Genomic DNA, 23,989 nt, shown 5'->3' with positions numbered 1-23,989 from the left:
ACTTGGACTTCATATCTTTAACTACCGTCCTTATTTCTCTCCCCCTCAAATAATTTTCTATCCATCTCAATGTGCTTCCTTTTAAGCCACCCTTCTCCTCTAACTTCCACAGTAATCTTGCGTGTGGCACTTTGTCAAACGCCTTTTTTAAATCCAAATAGATGCAGTCAACCCATCCTCTCTCTCTTGTACTCTATCAACTATTCTAGAATAGAAACTCAATAAATTAGTTACACAAGACCGTCCTTTTCTAAAACCAAATTGGCTATTTGATATTAATTTGTTGTCTTCAAGGAACTCGATCCATTGTTTCTTTATTATTCTTTCACACATCTTGCATATTACACTAGTTAGTGATACCGGTCTGTAATTTAAAGGTTCTTCTTTCCTTCCGCTCTTATATATGGGAACCACCTCAGCTCTTTTCCATTCTACTGGCACTGTTCCATTTTCTATTGAGCATTTTATGATGTTGTATATAGGACTTGTTAGTTCTTCCCTACATTCTTTCAGTATTCTGCCTGAGACTTCATCCGGACCCATTGCCTTCTCTTCATCCAGTTCCTTCATAACTCTTTTATTTCAAGCTTGGTTACTTTAATCTCTTTCATATAGATTGTCTCTCTATTACCCTGTGGCCTCTCAAATTTGGATTCTTTAGTAAAGACCTCCTGAAATTTTTTATTTAATAGTTCTGCCATACATTTTGGGTCTTCCACCATCCCGTTCTCTCCTTTTAACCTTTCTATTGTTTCTTTTTGCCTAATTTTTCCATTTATGAATCTATAGAACAATTTTGGTTGCTCCTTACATTTTTCAACAATATCTTTTCCTTCCTCACCTTAACATATTCATTTCTCGCTGCCTTGAAGTTTTCCTTGTTTGTTGGATTCCCTATTTCTCCTCCACCTTTTCCATGCTCCATTTCTTTTCTCCTTTGCCTTGGCACACCTTGCATTAAACCAATCTTTCTTTCCTTCTTCTTTTGGTCTATATTTTGGGACATATTCCCTGACTCCTGTTTTGTATATTTCCAAAAATAAGTTATATTTGTCTTGCATTGTCTCTGAGTTTTCCATCTCCTCCCAGTCTACGTTTTTAAAATAGTTCTTGAGATTCTCAATATCAGCCTTTCTGTAATTTAATCGGTCTCTTTTGTATGAATCGTCTCTATCTTCCTTTCCTTCTTCTATATCTATTTCTAATATTGCATATATCTTATATCGTCATTCATTTGTATACCCCTTGTAAAAACTAGGTCCAATCTCGCCGGCTTGTCGTTTCCTCTGAATCTTGTGCATTCCTTTACTCTCTGGTCCATCATATTGTCTATCATTAGGTTCAAGAATCTTTCTCCCCAGGCTTCTTCCCCCATACCACTTTCATAATTTTCCCAGTCCACTTCTTTACAGTTGAAATCTCCTACTAATATCACTTTTCTCCTTTCTTTAACGATTCTCGTTAGACTCCTTATTGTGTCATCTATCATGTCTTTATATTCTTGATTGGTCCATGAATTTGTTTTGGTGGCACATATGTTACAATGATTGTTAACTCTTTTTTATTAATATGCATCTTAATATACAATACTTCTGCTTTTCCTTCCCCACATTCCACTTGGTTGATCACTATCTCCTTCCTTAACATTATCATGACTCCTCCTCCTCCTTTACCCACTCTGTCTCTTCTCCATACATTATACCTATTATCCAAATCTATTATGATTGCCTCATTTAGTTTTGTTTCAGCCAGGCATACAATATCTGGATTTTCTTTCCTTATGTAATCTCTTAATTCTAATTTACTTGATAAAATCCCGTCTGTGTTCGTATACATCATTTTTAGTCTTTTGCCTTCATCATTTTTAGTTAAACTTGTTCCACTTTTTTCTCTTCCTTCTCGTTTATATACCATTTCCTTATCCTGTCTCCTAGAATTCTCCAAAAAAAATGCCTTCTTCTCCTCTTCTGACCTTTCATTATTCTTTTTCCTTACTGCTGCTGCCAGTTCATTGTATCTCTTCCTTTCTTCCTCATTTCTATTTTTCTTTATATAGATATCCTTGCAGCCTTCTGTTTCTCTAAGTTTTGTTGTTCTATATAATATTTCTTCTGTTGCTGCTTGTGATTTTAGTAGTATTATAATTGGTCTCGTTTTTCCTTCTTGATATGGTCCCATTCTGTTTATTTCTTCTACTTCCTCTCCCAAGTTCTGCCTATCTTCGTCATTAAGATTCTTCAGTAGGTCTTTGACTGATTTCATTTCTTCTTTTTCTCTTTTGGGTCTATATTTTATATTTTTTTCTTTTATTCCAAATACGACTACACTCTTCTTTTTTTCTGCAATTTCTCTAACTAGATTTTCTTTTGTCTTGAGGACTCCTATAATTTTGTTTGTCATATTTTCTTCTTTTTCTTTAAGTTGTTCTTGAATCACCTCCTGAAAATCGGCCTTATCTTTCTTATCTTGGACTCTCCATGCTTGTACTTCTTTTTTAATCACGTTCTGTACTCTTTCCTCTTCCTTGTTTACTAGATCTTTCAGCTTCTCCTTTTCTTTCTCGGCTTTACCGAGTCCTTCTTCCATCTGCTTCTTGTAGTTAGCTACTTCCTTTTTTAGTTCTTCATTTTCCGCTCTTAGCCTAGCTTAATTTTCTTCCACTTTTCTTATCCTTTCTCTCAGTCTTATAAACTCCATTTCCTGTTCTTTATTCTCTTTCATTTCCATCTTCTCCTTTATCAGTTTATCTAGTTTACATTCAATATTTGACACTCTCTTAAGTAGTGAAGTAGTCGTCGTATCGAACCCTTGAATACGCTGTTCTCCCTCACCGACATAGTCATCATCAGCCCTTCTCTATTCTCATGTCTGCATTTGGATGGAATATCTTTTTCACTCATTATTCCTTAATAATTGATTTCATGGAGAGAGAAAAAAAAAAAAAAAGTCCACACTACCTGCCCAGGCCACTGTAAATACTATACAACAGGTGTAGTGAAGATCAGCTGATCGTCGGAACTGCGCCAGTGCGTCCGCCCTCAACCGTGTCTCTGTGTGTGTGTGTGTGTGTGTGTGTGTATTTACCTAATTGTATTTACCTAATTGTAACATACGGGAAAAGAGCTATGCTCGTGTTGTCCCGTCTCCATATCTATTAATGTCCAGCTTTTTCTTAAAATCATGAATATTCCTTGCGTTGACCACTTCCACGTCTAAACTATTCCATGCTTCCACCCTTCTATGAGGGAAGCTATATTTTTCACATCTCTCCTATAAGTGGCCATTTTAGTTTTTTCCCATGCCCTCTCGACATTCTTTCATTCCACATACACAGATCTTCCCTATCCATTTTTCCATGCCAATCATCACTCTGTATATTGCTATCAGGTCTCCCTTTCTTCTGTTTTCCAGGGTCGGAAGTTGCATTCTTTTCAGTCTGTCTTCATAAGTCAAATCTCTTAAGTCAGGCACCATTTTGTTGCAGCCCTCTGTACTTTCTCTAGTTTCCTTATGTGTTTCTTTAAGTTCGAGCCCACTGTATTGTTGCATATTCAAGCCTCGGTCTTATCATTGCAGTAATTATTTTCTTCATCATTTCTTCATCTAAATATACGAACGCCACTCTTATGTTCCTCAATAAGTTCAATACTTCTCCAATTATTTTGTTTATATGTCTCTCTGGCGATAGGTCATTGGTAATTGTCACCCCAAGGTCTTTTTCTTCATGACTGGTTTTATGTCTTCATTTCCTATCTTGTACATACTCCTGATTCTTCTTTCACTCTTGCCAAACTCTATTTTCTTGCATTTTGTCGTGTTGAACTCCATTTGCCATGTACAGCTCCATTTCCATATTCTGTCCAAGTCTTCCTGGAGTAGTTCGCAATCTTTGTCACATCTCACTTTTCTTAACAATTTTGCATCGTCTGCAAATAGGCTCACATAACTGGACACCCCATCCACCATGTCATTTATGTAGACCGCAAACATTACTGGTGCCAACACTGATCCCTGTGGAACTCCACTCTCCACCAAGCCCCATTCTGATGGTCTGTCCTTAATTATTGTTCTCATTTCTCTTCCTACCAAAAGTCTTCCATCCATTTTAGTAAACTGCCATGCACTCCTCCTACCATTTCAAGTTTCCAGATCAGTCTCCGGTGTGGTACCTTATCAAAGGCCTTTTTTAAATCCAGATATATTCCATCAGCCCAACCATCTCTTTCCTGTATTACATCTATCACCCTCGAATAGTAACATATCAGGTTTGTCGTGCATGAACGCCCTTTTCTAAAACCAAATTGACACTCACAAAGTATGTCATTTTTCTCCAAGAAGTCTGTCCATCTATTCTTCACCACCCTCTCACACATCTTAGCTACCACACTTGTAAGTGACACTGGTCTATAGTTCAATGGGTCTCTCTTGTTACCTGATTTATAGATTGGGACAATGTTAGCTCTTTTCCAGTCTTGGGGCACTACACCTTCCCTTAATGAGGCATCAATTACTTCACAAACTTTTTCTGCCAGTTGCTCCTGCATTCTCTTAAAATCCATCCTGATACCCCATCAGGTCCCACAGCTTTTCTCACTTCTAAACTCCCCATCATATTCTTGATCTCCTCCACAGTTACTTGAAACTCCTTCATAATCCCTTTCTGTTCCATTACCAGTGGTTTGTCAAAAGCAGTCTCCTTTGTGAATACCTTCCGAAAGCATCCATTCATAGCCTCTGCCATTTCCTGGGATCTTCACTGCATACTCCATTTACTTCTAAACTTTCAATACTTTCTCTATTTTTGATGTTGTTGTTCACATGTCTGTAAAAAGCCTTGGTTGGTCTTTACATTTATCAATTATATCCTTTTCTTGTTTCTTTCTTTCTTCTCTTCTAATCAACACATATTCATTTCTTGCTCTTTTGTAACTTTCCCACTGCTTAATCCGTCTTTTCCTTCTCCACCTCTTCCATGCATCCTCTTTTCTTGTTCTAGCCTTTTCACATCTATCGTTAAACCAGTCCTGCTTTCCAACTTCTCTATGTTGTCTTATTGGTACAAATTTTTCTCACCTTCTTTGTATATTTTTATAAATTCCTTCCACTTTTCATTTGCTCCTTAGCACTCTTGAATTTCATCCAATTTGTCTCTTGAAAGAATTTCTTTAGGTTTCCAAAATCTGTCTTGGCATAATTCCATCTTCCCACTTTATATTCTTCATTTCTTCTAGATTTCTCTTCATCTATCACCTTGAACTCCAAAACTGCATGATCACTCTTTGCTAAAGGGCACTCCACCCTCATCTCCTCAATGACCATTGGCTCTGTACTAAAGACCAAGTCCAGTCTTGACGATGCTCCCTCTCCTCCAAACCTAGTATCTTCTTTGACCCACTGAGTTAACACATTTTCCATTGCCAGTGTCAATAGTGTATTTCCCATGTTGTCTCTGATCCTTCCATTGACCAGTCCTCCCAACACACCTCTTTACAATTAAAATCTCCCATCATTATAGTTCGTTCACAGCCACCCAACATTTCTTCCAGACATGTTCCTGTATCACTTATCATTTCTTCATATTCCTGTACTGACCATGCATTTGTCTTAGGTGGTACGTACACCACTATGTAGTGCCTCTTTTTTCCTTCATTAGTTTCTGCTCTGATCTTTAGCACTTCTGCCTTTCCCATAGTGTGTGTGTGTGTGTGTGTGTGTGTGTGTGTGTGTGTGTGTGTGTGTGTGTGTGTGTGTGTGTGTGTGTGTGTGAGGAACCACACTGTTGCTTATTGTGAGTGGATGTACAGTAGAACCTTGAGTTATGAGCAGCTTAACTTAATTATGAGATTGTCAATCAGTCAGTCAGATTTTTGCTTTGACTTGTGAGCCAAAACCTGAGTAATGAGCTAGCTCCAAGTACACCACCACTATTTGGTGCAGCAACACCCAGCATCTGACCCATTCATTTCATATTTGTTTTTTTCACTGTGGAAGCATTTCTTGTGTTGTGCTATTTGTGCATTTAGATGGCAAAATTTTTGTTTGGCCATTAGTTCTCAGCAAGTAGCACTATGTAATGACATATGCTTAACCTGGATGCAAAACATTCTGAAAAGGAGGATGGAACGAACCTCCTTGGACAGCTATTTTGTGAAATGCCCTTCAGAAAGAAGAAATTAAGAAAATTAAGTAAAAAAAAAGTAAAGTAAAAAGAAATGTACCAATCAAATTCAGCAATAAAGTGTAACATTAAGAGTGTAACAAAGTCAAGAGTTCTAAGCAAATAAAAATAACTGGAAAGCTAAACAAATTTCTTTAATCTCTACCTACCTCCTCAACCCCTGCTTAATCACCCCACTCTGGAACAATGTTGTAAACAAACCTCTGCAGTCTCTCTCTCTCTCTCTCTCTCTCTCTCTCTCTCCCTTTCTTGCCTACTTAAGACTTTATTTAATCTATGAATAATGTTTACAGGGTCAATGAGCTCTTCTGCGATTAATAGAAGGGCCAGTCTCCTGTGGGTGGCTATATTTGTACACTCCAGCTCATCAACAGTCCCAAGTGAAGGGTGGGGGTAAGATGCAGGGGGTAATGTCCCGTGGAATGTACCTTTGATCTCCGAAATAAATATATTTTATAAAACCAGTTTATGAAATTCTATTTTCTTTTGTTTAATAATGTTTTTATACAATAATTATTTATTTAGCAATACCTTTTCCTTACCTAAAAACATGTAAAAAAAAAGTTTGGGTGTTTTTGGGGGGAGGCTGGAATTGATTAATGACATTTCAATTAATTTTAATGGAGAAAATTTGTTTGAGTTACAAATAATTTGAAAAATTAGCTCCATCATAGAATGAATTAACCCCTTCAATACGATGACATGTATTTTGCATCATCGGAGCACTCATGACATATCTGATGCACATATTGCATCTTGGCTGCTTTCTACTAAGATGGTGTGTTTCTTTCCTGGATACTGTACGAGATCTTTCAAAATCTAGGTTGTATATGATATGATGACTTACTTGAATTTCATCATTATTACAAAGGTGTATGATTTGCTAATACCAGGATAAGTACCACTGTGCCCTGCTGGAAATAGTTCTATTTTATTTTCTCATTTTTTTATGGTATCAATCGATTAACTGAAATTGAAAATTGATAAATTTTCTCTCATCTATCATCTTCAGAAAATGAACACAAGAAGGCAAACTATAATTTTTTTTCTATAAAATTTGCATGAATTTATTTCTTAATGTACATACCTATTATGAAGAATCACTTACTATCATCATTATTTCCAAAATAGAGAGAGAGAGAGAGAGAGAGAGAGAGAGAGAGAGAGAGAGAGAGAGAGAGAGAGAGAGAGAGAGAGAGAGAGAGAGAGAGAGAGAGAGAGAGAGAGAGAGAGAGAGAGAGAACCATCCCTGAGTCAGGTAACTCCCCACCCTCATCCAGTCTGGATACAACACCAGAAGCTGTTTTCTGTTGCCTAAAGTGAAGAGGTTAAACTTGTATCTTTAGGTACCACTGTATTTGGTATTGGTGATTACCATGGGAAGAGCGCTTGTTGATTAATTAGGAGCTATCTTAAGTCTATTTGTGGTGCACAGAGCTTGAACTTTGTTAAGGAATGTTTGTAAGAGGTTAGAGGCTATGTCTACATTTGGATGTGTGGATGCATGAAATGTTGTCTGCGTAAGAAGTTATGGTCAATTTTCAGTGTCACTGACATGTCACTTGTAATCTAACCTAACCTTAACCTAATTATACTCGTACACAAAAATATGTGGGTAAAAAAGCAAAATCAATGTGAGAAATAATTGGCAAAGCTGCTCACCAATAACAAAATTCTCATGGCAGCAGCCATTGCTGTCACCGCCACTGCCACCGTCAAAGATGTAATTTACGTGTTTTCAAAGATTTTTTGTGTGATTTTGTTGATTTCCAACCTCTTCTGCAATGTATGTTACTCAAACAATGCTTTCCCCAAAAAACCTCAATTTCCCACAGGTCCCCAAATATCGTTGGAGATGAGAGGTAGGCATAAGTTGAAAAGAGTCAATTTCAATTCAAAACCATCCATTAGTGAGGAAAATGATGCAGAACATCAATCAATTCACTACATGTCTCATCAGAGAAACATAAGTACTGTAACATAAGAAAATCATTGGATGTGTGAAACCGAAAATTGTCTAGATTTATATGGAGTACCTTGTTGTATTGTACAGGGTTCGAGCTGGGCTCATAGTGTCCTCTCTCCATCCTGACATGGTGGTGTTTTCCTGATAATTCAACACACTCCTGGTACCCTGCTCATCAAATTAAGAGAATATCAATGTACTACACAATTCTAAAGATGAATAAATTCAAACAAGTTGCACTTGTAGTATTCAGCACCTGCCTAAAAAAACTGCAACACTGGACATAGAACATTATTTAGCAGTAGCTAAACCCAAGACTGATATATACCATATCATAACATTGAATATTGTCCAGAGGGAAATGGACACCCATGGCAGCCATTTATCACAGAAATGGAAGTGAGGGAAATGAACAACAGTTAGCTGGGAAGTGCGTCTCTTAGCACAGCTTAATGTAATCTTCACAACAATGTTGCATTCTGTAGATTTTGTACTCACAATAAAACACAATTCACACTGATAGAAATCTGAAATGGATTTCTGCAAGAAGAAATATGTAATTAGTAACTATAAGTGGCATGGTGTTTTGTGGAGTGATAAGGCTGCATTCATGGTGACAGGTAGCAGTGGAAGAGGTGTACCACTGCATACCATGTGAGAACAAATTTATCACATAACAATACAAATTCTAATAAAAATTAATGTTATAATAGAATTAATGAATGCATACAGTAAATAGAAAATCCAACAAGGTACAACCAGTCCTTGCAAAGTCACAAAGGAATAATGGGTTAAGTAATGAAAGTATAGATACATTTTATGTAATTCTTTCCTTCATTTACATTATATATAAGCATCTTATATTTTGCTACCAATTGAAAATAAGGGAAAAATCATGTTTACAGAATGAATATGACTAGCAAAGGATTTGACCTTTCCTAAAGTTATTAAAATTGTCTGAGAGATCAAACACATACCTCAGATCTATATTGGCTGATGCTTCATCAAGAACAAGAATTTTGCTGTGCTTAAGTATGGCTCGTGCCAAACACAACAACTGCCTCTGCCCAACACTGAGATTAGTTCCACCCTCTGCAAGACAAGCATCAAGGCCACCATTCATCTGGTGTACTATATTCTTCATATGAACCTGTGGGAAAATAACAATTTTTTGTTAAATTTAATGAGAAGATGAGCACCCACTACCCATGTACCTCAGCTAATGGTTTATTCCATGAGCTGAGAGTTGCCATGCATGTTTAAAACATACCATTTTATTTTTAATAATATTGTGTTACATGCTTATACTTTCTCCTGATTTACAATCATAAAAATCTGTCATTTTGACAACTGTTGCTTGCAAATTCTGAGTGCTTTGGGTGTTAATTATGTATATTTTCACAATATAAAGCTAAAACATGTGGATATGATTACAGTGGTGCCTCGTAAAAATGGAAATTTTGGGGGTAAGGAGTTGTCCGTTCCTTCAAATTGCCGTACTGAGAGCAGTCTGTCTGTAAGACCCTTAAACCACCCCCTTTCTCTTTTCATGTAACTTATTCTCTTTTAATAATGCCAAAAAAGTATTTTGATAACCTAAACCATCTTATTCTACACTCAATGTTGAAATAAAAGATTTCATTATTATTTAAAAATTTGTCTGCCCAAGAATAGATGAAATAAAGATATAGCTTCCCATGTGGTATAATATAATGGCCAGTTTCCATGTGGCCCCCAATGGCATTCTTAACAAACATTTAATGACTGCCTGAAGGACCTTGCTGAGCTGACAAGAGGGAAGGAAGACAAGGAATCATCAGGGTCACAGTAGACTACCTCAATACTATTGCCACCTTTCTATAAATCATGCCCTTGCCTTCTTTCTCTAATACCACTCCATCTCCTTACACTCTGTCTCTGTCTTTCTTTTTCTCTCTCTGGTTCTATGTAAATTGGTGAGTTTCAACAATTTTTTTCTGAAATCCGTATAACTTTTGTTCCACATTGCCATTGAGGTAAAAGTTAAGGCATGTTTTCTATAGAAAAGTGTTCCCCCAATTTAAACGTGTCATCTTAGCAGGGAAGTACAACTCTGTCAAGTGCTGATACCTCACTGGCTTGCACCTTAGGCAGCCTCACTATTGAGTATTGACCTGCTGCAAACTCACCATATAGCCACTCTCACAGCCAATCTAAGGCAGTAATCTGCATCATGAACATGTACTTCTTGGAAGAAGTATAAAAGAGAGAGAGAGAGAGAGAGAGAGAGAGAGAGAGAGAGAGAGAGAGAGAGAGAGAGAGAGAGAGAGAGAGAGAGAGAGAGAGAGAGAGAGAGAGAGAGAGAGAGAGAGAGAGAGAGAGAGAGAGAGAGAGAGAGAGAGAGAGAGAGAGAGAGAGAGAGAGAGAGAGAGAGAGAGAGAGAGGAGATAAGGCAGCTGTGTTGATGACATTTTAGGACACAATTTGCTCTTTACTTCATCTAGAAGAAAACCTAGCCCACTTCATACTAAATCACACTCAATTAAATTAAGAGAAAAAAAATTATATCATAGTGGTGTTTCTCTCCTGTCACCTACTTTCTTTCTATTATTCATTAATGATCTTCTAAATCAAACTTCTTGCCCTATCCACTCCTATACTGGTGATATCACCCTACATCAGTCCACGTCCTTTCAGAGATGTCCAACCCATCAGAAAGTCAACAGATCACACAGGAATGCCACATGCCTGACTTCTGATCTTTCTAAGATTTCTGATTGGGGCAAAGAAAATCTAGAAGTTTTCAATGCTTCAAAACCTCAATTCCTCCATCTATCAACTCGACACAACCTTCAAGACAACTATCCCCTCTTCTTCAATGACACTCAACTGTCTCCCTCTTCCACACTGAATATCCTTGGTCTGTCCTTTACTCATAATCTTAACTGGAAACTTCACATCTAATCTCTTGCTAAAACAGTTTCTATAAAGTTAGGCATTCTGAGGCGTCTCTGCCAGTTTTTCTCACCCCTCCAACTGCTAACTCTGTACAAGGACTTTATCCACCCCTGTATGAAGTACTCTTTGCATGTTTTAGGGGTTCCATTCACACAGTTTTATTATATAGGGTGAAATAAAAAGCTTTGTCTTATCAACTCCCCTCCTCTGATTAACTGTCTTCAGCCTCTTTCTCACTGCCGAAATGTTGCATTTCCTTCTATTTTTTATCACTATTTTCATGCTAACTGTTTTACTGATCTTGCTAATTGCATGCCTCCCCTCCTACTGCAGCCTTGCTGCACAGGCCTTTCTTCTTCCTCACTTTAAACACTTTAAACACTTTAAACACTTTATTATGCTTGTCTGTAATACATTTATAAGCTTATGGTACAATTATTTTAAAGACAAACAGCCCCTTATTAAGCACAAGCTTTTTGGGCACACTTAATATCTACTAATACTGTAATATAAATCTAAAATAAACTAAACTAAAAATCTAACTGAAGATAATGAAAAAAAAATTGTATTGCAATAACAAAAGATTTAGGGATAACTAACTTTGCAAGAACAGGAAATAAAGAGAAAATTGAAATGGAATCTTATCATAAAAAAACAAATAAGCTATTTGGTTACAATACCAGGAAACAAAATAAATATGGTCTACTTAACAAAAGACTGAAAGGCAGAAATTTAAAGGAATTGAATTACAAGATGTGTCAGTATTGAGACAATAAATATTTTTTTAGTTTTCTCTTAAAGATGTTTACGCTTATTGTTTTTTTTACGTGTGTTGGAGTGCTATTCCATATTTTGGGACCTTTGAACATTAGAGAGTGTTGGTAGAGAGTTAAGTTATGATGAGGAATCTGTAGTGAATGTCTGTAGCGTGTGGAGTGGTTATGAGTTTGGGTCAGAGTACTGTTACTGTTGGAATTTATCAGTTTGAACATGTACGCTGTGATAAAGAAGTTCGATAAATCAGAGAGTTGAAGGATTTTCAGGGATTTAAAGAGTGGAGGTGTGTGTTGGAGGAAGTCACTATTTGTCATGATTCTAATTATTTTTTTTATGGAGGATGTTTAGATTATGCAGATGACATGGGTAGGTAGTGGACCAAATTAGATTACAGTAGGTTAAGTGTGGGAATATATGGGCATAATACATGATTTTCATAATTTCCACTGGTACAAATTTTTTTTATTTTCAGTAATAGAGCTATTGATCGAGATAATTTTAGGCAAAGGTTTGATATGTGATATTTAAAAGTAAGATTATTGTCAAATGTGACACCGAGAAATTTTGTCTTAGAAACTTGAGTGATATCTTTGTCTAATATGGTAAGTCTGGGTAAGGGTTGGTATTTGGTGGTGGTATTTGTAAATAACATATAGAAAGTTTTAGCTGTGTTAATTGTTAGGCGATTTGCAAGACACCATTCAGAAAAGGCAGATAATTCTAGGTTGGCTCTGTAGATTAGGTCAGTGGGATTATCACCAATCAAGTACAAGGTGGAGTCATCGGCAAACTGTATTGTGTTTAAAGCAGTAGAGACATTGCTGATATCGTTGATATATAATAGAAAAAGAATAGGGCCTAAGATGCTCTGGAACTTCCTACCTGCTTCTGTATTTCCATCTTCCTACGACTTGACTTCTTTTAAGAGGGAGGCATCACTACATTTGCTCTCTCATTTTGGCTAACCCTCTACTTATCATTTAGAGAACCAGCATTCAAGTGGGCCTTTTTTTATTTTTCTATATTTTGCCCTGGCTGGCCTTCTCTCTTACATTAAAAAAATAAATAAATAAATAAGTAAAAATAAATAAATAAAATAAATAAATATATAAATAAATAAATAAAAATAAAAATAATCCAAAGACCAATAAGCGAAGAGAAAAATTAAGTGATTAGGAAGTTGTATTTGGGTTGTCTGTACTTTTGTAAGGCAAAGCATTTACTCTCTCTCTCTCTCTCTCTCTCTCTCTCAGTATGGAAGTTTCATTACCCTCGCTTGCCCAACAACATTCAAACAGAAATGCATAATTAGCAATTTACACTGGCAGGTCTATGTCTCTCTGTCTCTCTCTCTCTTTCAGTGTGGCAGTGTCATTATCTTCACTTGTCCCACAACATTCAAGGAGAAACACATAACAAGCAATTGACTTTGGGAGGCCACGGGTCCAACCAATCTGGGACCCCGATTCACCACAAGTGTCACTCCGGTGACCCCCACAGGCAAGCAGTAGTCACCCTCCACCTTATTACAAATTTTGCAAATCCTAGACAAATAAAATGAGGTAAATGGTATCTAACATGCAAGAGTAGATAAACACAAAGATGGTGCTGGAATTAAAGGACCTCACATATGAAGAACGACTGAAGGAAATGGGATTGCCAACCTTACAAGATAGAAGAGAATGAGGGGACCTAATAACAATGTATAAAATAGTAAATGATATTGAAAAGATAGACAAAAAAGACCTAGTGCTGTTGGCGGAAGAGGATGGAAGGACAAGAGGACATGAAAAGAAGATCAGGATGAGTCAGTGTGTGAAGGATTTTGGAAAATACAGTTTTCCACACAGAACGGTGGAAATATGGAATGCATTGGATAATGGAATTGTTGCAGCACATAGTGTGCATAACTTTAAAGAAAAATGAGGTAAATGGAGATATGAAGACAGGACACTATGAGCCCTGCTTGAACCCTGTACAATACAACTAGGTAAATACAACTAGGTAAATACAGGACTTTTTTGTGGAAAAAAGCCATTATGGTCCCCCATAATTTGGTTAGTATCTGATCAGTCCGTTATTGAGCAAAATTCTGCTACTGTGAAGTCTGTTATCGTGAGGACTCACTTTATTTTTCGAAATCTGCTACTGTGAGGTCCGTTATCATGAGGACTCACTTATTTTTCAACTTAAAATGATCATGTCCTGAAATATACATACCAGTTTGTAGAACACCCTGTTGTACATGTATACTACTGTGCAGTTTACATAAAAGGATGAAAAATGGTAAATTGTTTACATTTTAAAGATAACTGCGCTGTGTAAAAGAAAATCACTGCAGTCAGTTGGTGTTCAAGTGTAATAAAACAGCAAGACATGAGGTATGAGAAAGGATGAACCATGATAAGTCTTTGATAACATTTCTTCTTACCTTGATGTAGTTTTGGCACATCAGTCATCAGTGTGTGCAGTGTATGTGCATCATATCTATTCTGGTCATTCATAATAAAGAGAGAGATAAGTACTGAAGGAAGGTAATTTCATTACAGTGCTAACTGGGAGCAAACTCATACGGTTTTGCATATTAATGCTAGTAATAATTACTTATAGAAGCTGTACCTCTTCTAGAATAGTCCACAACTTCTCATCTGAAGCTTGCTTATAAGGATCTAGGTTTATTCGCACAGAGGTGGAGAAGAGCACGGGGTTCTGAGGGATAATGGAGAGACGTCCTCGTATATCATGGAGACCCAACTCCTTTGTATTGTGGCTGTCTATGCGAATATCACCACTTGACTCAATGAGACGGAACAAGGAGGATACTAAAGAAGATTTTCCAGCTCCTGTCCGTCCTACAATGCCCACCTGAGGAGATACAAACATATGAATACACTTGACCATTAGGAAAGTGATCATGAGTAGGCATAATGCATGAATCACAAAAAAAATAAGTATTCCACAAATAAAGTGGGTAGTAATGGAAAATATCTAAATTTCTCCAATGACTTACCTTCCTTCCTCTCCATATGAGATACAAATATTAAGAAAAAGATATTAAGAAAAATAATATCCTTTTTCTGTTTTATAGCCCATTTACTAAATACTACAAACATGCAGCTATGGCCCATCCTACTCCACTCTTACTTAATTAAACCTTGCACTAACATTTCATATCTTAGCTTTCACCTTCCTCTTACAGTCATCCACAAAAATATTAAGCAAGCACAGAGACATCACATCACACCTTACCTTTTCACTTCCTTTAATACAGAAAGTGAGGTTTTTCAACACTGGTGCTTCACATTCACTGTACTGCAGGGAGACATTTTCATAGGAAATTATGCCATGTTCTGGCCATTCGGTATTGGGAGTTTTACCTGTCAAAATTAAGAAAAATTACACACTAAGAATGATCTAGTAAGATGCACTGATAAGTGACAGTGAAATGTAATGAATTCTGATGCATTCTTGCACTTAGTTCTTTCTTATTTTTATTCTTGAAAAACAATTATTTAATTTTGCAGTACTATCTTTACTTATTTCTCTCTAAATACTGACTGAGAATTAATTTACAAAATGGAAAACAATTCATCATATTTCAGTGACTTCTATTAATCACCTTCAATTTCCCACTGTGCTTCAGGTTCTAAATCACAGTAGTCCAGCAGACGCTCAACTGAAACTAGCTCATTTTGCACCTGAGTTGTCTGATATATACCCCAGAAGAGCACACCTGATAGGCTCATGGCTGAGGATATGGCCAGGCCAAGATTTCCTACAAGAATATCTGAAAATTGTAAATCAAATTAGCAAAAGATAAACTATGACTACATTCATCTGCCTGGTACAGATAGCTTAGAATATAGACAGATCCCCTTCAATATATATGAAGTGATGAAAAGGCATAACTGTTATGAATACTATGCCTGGAAGGAGTGAAAACAGAATGACAGGATTATACACTGAACAAGACTTGATGATTAAGATACCAGTTGTTTCTATGAGGTAAGATTCACTGATAATGACATTACTGCTTGTTGTTGCTTCATAAGATATTGTGAAAAAAAAAAAAAAAAAAAAAAAAAAAAAAAATATATATATATATATATATATATATATATATATATATATATATATATATATATATATATATATATATATATATATATTTTACAGGAATTTCAAATGATAACTGTATACAAGCAAAAAAGAAAATATTATGTTCAATGAAATAAAGAAAACTCACTTTGAGAGGCCATGAAGCTCAGAGAAACAAAGCAGATGTAGATGGCTGATATAGCATCCAAATAAAAAATAAAGCCTTTCTCCAAGGCTAAAAGTACAAACGACACTGAAGTATGAAAGTTCTGCAAGACAAAACTGAATTTCAGAAATGTTTCTTTCCTCTATACAAGCTATAGTCTGTCCATTAATTAAATTAAGCATTTGTGGCTTGAAATACTTCTGAGTAAGATGAATTCAAACATCCTGGCAAAATATAAAACATGCTAGCACATATTCTTCAAATAAGAAATGCAAACCTGCCAGCCACTATTTCACAGGAATGTTTCCATGGGCACAATACTTTTTTCAAGCAACACAGTTTACGTTGTAATAATAACTTCGATAAATATTCCTAAATATTATATACAGGTAACTCTCGATTTACACGTGTTTGATTTACGCGATTTTGTTATAACGCGACAGGAAAAATATTATGATTAATTTAATTTGTGTGATTGGTTTGCTTATATGCGATTTGGCCCAACTGCATTTTCAAACTGAGTGCCAGACGCAATTTCAAATTACGTGCCAGAGAGTTCCGCAGCTGGCCGATAGGTGGGAGCTCTGGGGCTGGATCCAAGAAGCAGGTTGTTGTCTATGTTGGTACAGACAACCTCCATAGCAACCTCCTGCTCACATACCAACCTTCGTAAAATAGCATCCACAAAGATTCGTTGCTGTTGGCGGGTGGAGGTTAGTAGCCCCCCTAAAAGTGCTCATTGGCTGCCAGGAGCTGGACTGAAGAAACTTTAACAACATCAGAGCAACCTCCTGCCGCGAAATGGCATCCATGAACACTTGGCGGGATGGTAATGAGGTTGCTCTCAGGTTGCTAGTAACTCCACCTCTCCAGGTGGTGTTACTGTCTTATATATACATTTATGTTCACAAAAACAACATTTCTATTAGCTTTTTACAAACCTTGCCCGCAAGAAAGGATTGTTTTGTAATGCATAAAATGAAATCTTACATGGAATACCAAAAAATAAAGCAGAGATGATGAGATCGCCCACAGATGATGTGGAGACTCGCAGCAACTCAGCCGCTTCTTCTTCTTGTGACCCTTTTAGCTTGAGTGTTGTCTTTCACCACGATATTTATGTTTCTACTCTTCTATTGCCTGTTATAATGGATATCATATCTTAGTATTCATATACACTCATGCCATGAGGATAACCTCGACTCCGTGGCACTGAGTGATAGTGAATTACTAATGAAATACTATGGTATTTCATTAGTAATTCATGTGCAGTCTGCTAGCACTGAATACAGACGTAATCTCTTCAATCTACCTATAATTCACCAAGATGGCCCCAAAATGTCCTTCATTTTCTTCTGCATGTGGGGTTATTTTTGATAAGTGGATTTTTGATAAAGTGGTAAAGCTCAGAGGAAAATGGTGACTGACTGTGGTGTGAGTGGTGAAGGCAGTGACGCAGTGAGTGTTTTACTTATGTATTCTTTGTTTTGTTGTTTTCTCTTATTATTTCTTGCTTTTCCCTTTACTTTAAATACACTTCTAGTATTTAGAATGGTAAATAATAAAAACATGTTAATTTAGCCAAATAAATAGAGTATTTTGTACTAATTTTTTGGGGGGCCACATCCCGCATCCCCCCTACTATCTAATGTTTCTAATGTTTTATGCGAATTTTGATATATGCAATGCCTCTTGGAATGCATCTATCGCGTAAATCGAGTTACCTGTACTAAAGATCATAATTGCATTGTTGCAGATCCATAATAAAAACTATTGAATGTACATACTTACTTGTAACTCATCAAATTGATTCATGAGGAAATTCTGTGACTCAAAGGCTCGCACTGTGATGAGGCCCTGCAGGGACACACTCAGATGGGTGAGCACAGGACTGTAGGCTGCAAAATGACCATACCCTTGAAATCATCATCACATCACCACCATCAATCATGGTTGCATACTAAGGGGGGGGGGGTCTGCCCCGGGTGACAACCAGAGGGGGGTGCCATATGAAGAATACAAAATTGTATAAAAAAATTCTTGGATAATATTCATAACCCTTTGCAAAAAGATAAGGATGACACATTAGTACATTACATAAAATTACCCTACTATGGCCATTTGAGTTTCGTGATTCGGAAAAAACTTATTCACTTACTGAAACAACACTTTCTGGAAAGAAAGTTTAACTTCATTTTCTGTAACTCTGATACTCTGAAATCTTTCTTTTCTTACAAAGATTCAATTCCTTCATTCCTAATATCTAGTGTTGTGTATGAATATGTTTGTTCGTCGTGCAAGCGACGATATGTTGGCGAGACGAAGCGCAACTTGATGCTTCGTGTTGCCAAACATAAGGGTGTCTCGGCACAAACAAGGAAACCACTTACACAACCCCAGCTGTTTTGCCTCGCTTTGCCCAGCAGCCCCCAACATCCACCTTTGAGAGGGGGTGCAAAGGAATGATCTGCCCCGGGTGCCAAATTCTCTAGGAACGCCCCTGACCATCATCACCATTATCATTACCATCACTTAAATGATTAATGGAATAAAGGGTACATCAAAAGTGATATTTTCACCATCCTCATCTCCATGTCATAAACTCAATGATCACTGAATGACAGAAAACTAAGAAAATTAATGTGAATTATAATATGAATCTTTCATCCCTTCTCCATTTTCTCCACTTTCTGTTAGACAAAGTATGGAAGACAAACATTCTAGATTGATAAACACAGTGTTTCATGTCTGATTTAGCTTGAATATAGACTGGGTAATCTATGAAAATTCACGCATGAATCAGAAGAATCATTTGGAGCTTGTGTGACTTTGGGAACTTGAAATATGCAACACTACCACAATTATGTAAGATGGAACTCCTTGATACTTTTTTTTCTTTTTATGTAAGAGGCAAAACCATCCAAGAGTAACAAACTGCAATTAAAAAAGGCTCTCTAAAGTGATGGTCTCTGAACAGGGTCAAAAGAGTAAAGAATGGAATAATTGCCAAGATCTCTCTCTAAAAATAGTTCAAGTCTCAGAAAAATAGAAATACAGAAACAAGTAGGGAGTTCCAAAGTTTACCAAAGATAGGGATGAATGATTGAGGTACTGGCTAATTCTTGCATTAGAGGTGGACAAAATAGGGGCGAGAGAAAGAAGAGGCTTGCCCAAGAGAGGAGGAATGCAGTTAGCAAGATCAGAAGAGCAGTTGGAATGACACTAGTAGTAGAAGATAGCAAGAGATGCAATATTATAGCAGTGAGAAAGAGGGTGAAGACAGTCAAAAGAGAGTTGATAAGACAAGAGGCCTTTGATTTCACCCTATCTAATAAAGCAGTATGAATGGAACCATCCCATACATGTGAATACTCCATATATGAGTGGATGAGGTCCATATAGAGTTAGCAGTTCATGGGGTGAGAAAAAGTGGTTGAGATAACTCAAAACAACTAACTTCACTGAAGCTGTTTTGGCTACAAAAGGGATTTAGATTAGAAATAAGGGAAAACTGAGGATATTCGGATATTCAGTATAGAAGAGGGGGAGAGTTGAGTGTCATTAAAGAAGAGGGGATAGGTGTCTGAAAGTTTATGTTGAGTTAATAGATGGAGGAATCAAATTTTTGAGGCATTGAACATTATCAAATTTGCTTTATCCCCATTAAGAATTTTAGAGATTAGAAGTCAGGCATTCTGTGGCACCCATGTGTGATCTGTTGACTTCCTAAAGTGTTGGTCATCTATAAAAAGACAAGGAAAGTGTAGAGTGGTATCATTAGTGCAGGAGTGGATAGAAATAGAAGTCTGGCTTAGATCACAGATGAACAATAGAAAGGGATTGAGTGACAGGACAGATCCCTAAGGAATACTGTTAATAGATTTAGGGGAAGAATAGTAGCCATCTACCACAGTAGCAATAGAATGGTTAGGAAGTAAACTTTATATGAAGTTGCACAGAATGATAGAAACCATAAGAGGATAGTTTGGAGATCAAAGCTTTGAGCCAGGCTATCAAAAGCTTTTAATACAGTAAGCCCCTGCACTTGGCGAATCTTAGCTTGGCGAAATTCACTTTTGGCGGTAGGGTGGCCACGGACCACCGAGTGCACACTTGGGGATTTTAATTCAAATTTAGCGGTCCCCTGGTGGCCGCACGGCGAACTGTGCAGTTCACTCGTGACGTCAGACCTCTCTCTAAACCTATCAGAATGTAGTGTGGGAGTCCCCTTCAGCCATTTTCTTTGTGGTACCCTCTGTTCTGCTAGTGTGGGAACGAATTCTGGCAATTCATCGCCAACATGGCCTCTCCCAGTGCAACAGGTCATACCACTGGGGGTAAGAACAATGGTTGTGGCAGCAAAGACGAAAGTGGGTGAGGGAAATGGGTGGAAAAACAGGAGTTACAGCCTTCATATCATGTTTTATTAGCTTTATTTATTGTTTATTGGTCTGTTTTGTACCTGTATTCTAATATGTGAAGGCAAAAGATTTTATTTCAGCTCAAAATATAGTATTTTATGGGTCAAGAGAGGGACTTTCGCAGTGACCAAAGATTGATTGCGGCATTTTTTAGGCAATTTATATGATATAAAATACTCGTGTTTGGCAAAATTCGCATTTGGTGGTAGTTTCACCAGACTAATTAATTAATTTGCTAAGTGCAGTATGTTTAAGATGAAAGCAAAAGCTTCACCAAAATTTCTAAACAAGGATGACCAAGACTCAGTAAGGAAAGCGAGATCATTGGTAGAGTGCCCTTGGCAGAAGACAAATAGAAGATTTTAAGTGACATGTTTAAGCCCTTCAACATGAAGCTGCACATTTTGTGCCCTCATAGTGCTTGTGACATATGTGATGATATGCATACTGCGTCATGACAGTTTTAGGCTAAAGTGATCAATTTTTTTTCCTGGATACTGTAAAAGGGGAGGGAACCAGAAATGTCCCCAGATCAGACTGCTCTCTCGTTGGCAACCCAAAAAGTCTTCACACCTCCCTCAACTTTTTTTTTCATTAACTTCTGCAACAAGCATAGTCTTAGATCTAATTTTCAATCTGTAGAACACCACCTCTCCTCTACTACACCTCATCTTCTTTTCCTCACCAAAACACAGCTGTCTGAGGTAACTGACAGTAGCCCCTTCTCTGTTCCCTCCTATTTTCTCTATTCTCATTTTCGTTCCAAAGCTGGATATTGTGTCTATGTGTGCAATGACTTAACTTGCTCTCGTGCCCATGCTCTCGAATCTTCCAAGTTTTCCACCGTCTGGCATAGACTCAACAGTCACTCTCTAACTAAATTTAACAGTGCTGTCTGTCTCCCCCATAACTCCTCAGACTATAGTAAATTCTTTAACTATTTAACTTGCAAAGTGGAGCACATTCTGTCCCTCTACCCTTTTGCAGAGATCTCTTCCTTGGAAATTTCAATGTTCACCACCAGCTTTGGCTTTCCTCTCCCTTCACTGACCACCCTGGTGAACAGGCCTTCAACTTTACTATCCTCTATGACCTAGAGCAACTGGTGCAACACCCTACTCATATCCCTGACCATCTTGGAGATACACCCAGCATTCTTGATCTTTTCCTCACCTCTAATCCTTCAGCTTATGCTGTTACCCCATCTTCTCAGTTGGGCTCCTCCAATCACAACCTCATTTCTGTATCTTGTCTTATTTCTTCAATCCCTCCTCAGGATCCCCCAAAGCAGAGGTGCCTCTGGCATTTCACCTCTGCCAGATGGGGGGGACCTGAGGAGGTATTATGCTGATTTTCCCTGGAATGATTACTGTTTCTGTGTCAGAGCCTAATCTCTGTGTGCTGAATGCATAACAGAGGTGATAGTGTCAGGCATGGAGGTGTACATTCCTCATTCTTTTTCTCAACCTAAACCTTCTAAACCTTGGTTTAACACAGCCTGGTCTCATGCTATAGATTATAGAGAGGTTGACCACAAAAGGTACTTGAGCCTTCCTTCTCCTGAATCTCATGCACCTTATATTTCTGCCTGGAATCATACCAAGTCTGTTCTTCAACTTGCCAAACACTCCTTCATCAATAGAAAATGTCAAAATCTTTTCAATTTTAACTCCCCTTGTGACTTCTGGCATCAGACCGAAAACACTTCCAGTAACTTTACTTCTTCAAGATATCTTTCCCTCCTTTATTTCATCCTGATAGCACCACTGCCATCTCTTCTGTCTCTAAAGCTGAACTCTTCTCTCATACCTTCCCTAAAACCTCCACCTTGGATGATTGTTGTCCCTCCCTCTGACTATTTCATGTCTACAATTAAAGTTCTTCGTAATGATGTTTTCCATGCCCTTACTGGCCTAAACCCTCAAAAGGCTCATGGATCTGATGGGCCTTCTGTGCTTGCACCTTGCTGGTTCCTCTTTCAATTTTGTCAAGTTCTACCTTTCCTTCTTGCTGGAAGTTTGCCTTCATTCAGCCTGTTCTTAAAAAGGATGACCATTCTAATCCCTCAAACTACTGTCCTATAGCTTTAATCTCGTTTGACTAAATTTTTTTTTTAATCTATCCTGAATAGAAAGATTCTCAAACATCTGTCACTTCACAATCTTCTATCTGATTGCCAGTATGGCTTCCATCAAGGTCGCTCTACTGGTGAACTTCTGGCGTTCCTTACTGAGTCTTAATTATCCTCTTTTAGAGATTTTGATGAAACTTTTGCTGTCACATTAGACATATCAAAAGCTTTTGATACAGTTTGGCACAAAGCTCTGATTTCAAAACTACCCTCCTACAGTTTCTATCCATCTCTCTGCAACTTTATTTCAAGTTTCCTTTCCGATTGTTCTATTGCAACCATGGTAGATGGTCACTGTTCTTCTCCTAAATCTATTAACGGTGGTGGTCCTCTGGGTTCTGTCCTATCACCCGCTCTCTTTCTATTATTCATTAATGACCTTCTTAACCAAACTTCTTGCCCTATCCACTCCTACGCTGATGATTCCACCCTACATCTTTCCATGTCCTTTCAGAGATGACCAACCCTTCAGGAAGTCAACAGCTTATGCAGGGACGACACAAAATGCCTGACTTCTGATCTAAGATCTCTGATTGGGGCAGAGAAAACTTGTAGTAGTTTTCAATGTCTCAAAAACTCAATTCCTCCATCTATCAACTTGACACAACCTTCCAAACAACTATCCCCTCTTCTTCAATGACACTCAACTGTCTCCCTCTTCCACAATGAATATCCTTGGTCTGTCCTTTACTCATAATCTTAACTAGAAACTTTACATCTTATCTCTTGCTAAAACAGCTTCTAGGAAGTTACGTGTTCTGCAGCGTCTCCACTACTTTTTCTTGCCCCTCCAACTGCTAACTCTGTACAAGGGCCTTATCCATCCTTGTATGGAGTACTCTTCACATGTCTGAGGAGGTTCCACTCATACAGCTTTATTAGATAGGGTGGAATCAAAAGCTTTTCGTCTCATCAACTCCCTACCTCAGACTGACTGTCTTCAGTCTTTTTCTCACTGCTGAAATGTTGCATCTCTTTCTATCTTTCATCACTATTTTCATGCTAACTGCTCAATTGATCTTGCTAACTGCATGCCTCCCCTCCTCCTGCAGCCTTGCTGCATATGGCTTTCTTCTTCCTCTCATCCCTACTCTGTCTAACTCTCTAATACAAGAGTTAACCAGTATTCTCAACCATTCATACCTTTCACTGGTAAACTCAGGAACTCCCTACCTGCTCTTGTATTTCCATCTTCCTATGACTTGACTTCTTTTAAGAGAGAGGTGTCAAGACATTTGTCCCATGCTTCTGGCCGATTCTTTCAAATCTTTTAGGGAAACTGCAGTTCCACTGGGGCTTTTTTTTTTTTAATATT

General features: G+C 37.6%; 1 protein-coding gene across 5 annotated transcripts in view; it reads right to left on the bottom strand.

Annotated features, from left to right (window-relative positions):
• LOC123516005 (ATP-binding cassette sub-family C member 4-like) overlaps nucleotides 1-23,989 on the bottom strand; it is a 222,798-nt gene that overhangs the window by 32,927 nt on the left and 165,882 nt on the right. For all 5 annotated transcript variants that reach the window (XM_045274990.1, XM_045274992.1, XM_045274989.1 and 2 more), the window contains 6 exons: nucleotides 17,914-18,020; nucleotides 16,105-16,225; nucleotides 15,478-15,645; nucleotides 15,108-15,235; nucleotides 14,478-14,723; nucleotides 9,122-9,294 (listed from right to left, as the gene is read on the bottom strand). In XM_045274990.1, coding sequence (XP_045130925.1) covers nucleotides 9,122-9,294; nucleotides 14,478-14,723; nucleotides 15,108-15,235; nucleotides 15,478-15,645; nucleotides 16,105-16,225; nucleotides 17,914-18,020 — 943 coding nt within the window. The remainder of the gene's footprint in view (nucleotides 1-9,121; nucleotides 9,295-14,477; nucleotides 14,724-15,107; nucleotides 15,236-15,477; nucleotides 15,646-16,104; nucleotides 16,226-17,913; nucleotides 18,021-23,989) is intronic.

This window comes from Portunus trituberculatus, chromosome 40 (genome assembly GCF_017591435.1).
Source record: "Portunus trituberculatus isolate SZX2019 chromosome 40, ASM1759143v1, whole genome shotgun sequence".
In the NCBI taxonomy this organism is placed as follows: Eukaryota; Metazoa; Arthropoda; class Malacostraca; order Decapoda; family Portunidae; genus Portunus; species Portunus trituberculatus.
The sequence above is the reverse complement of the archived record's forward strand: the minus strand, read 5'-3'. Positions and strand labels throughout refer to the sequence as shown.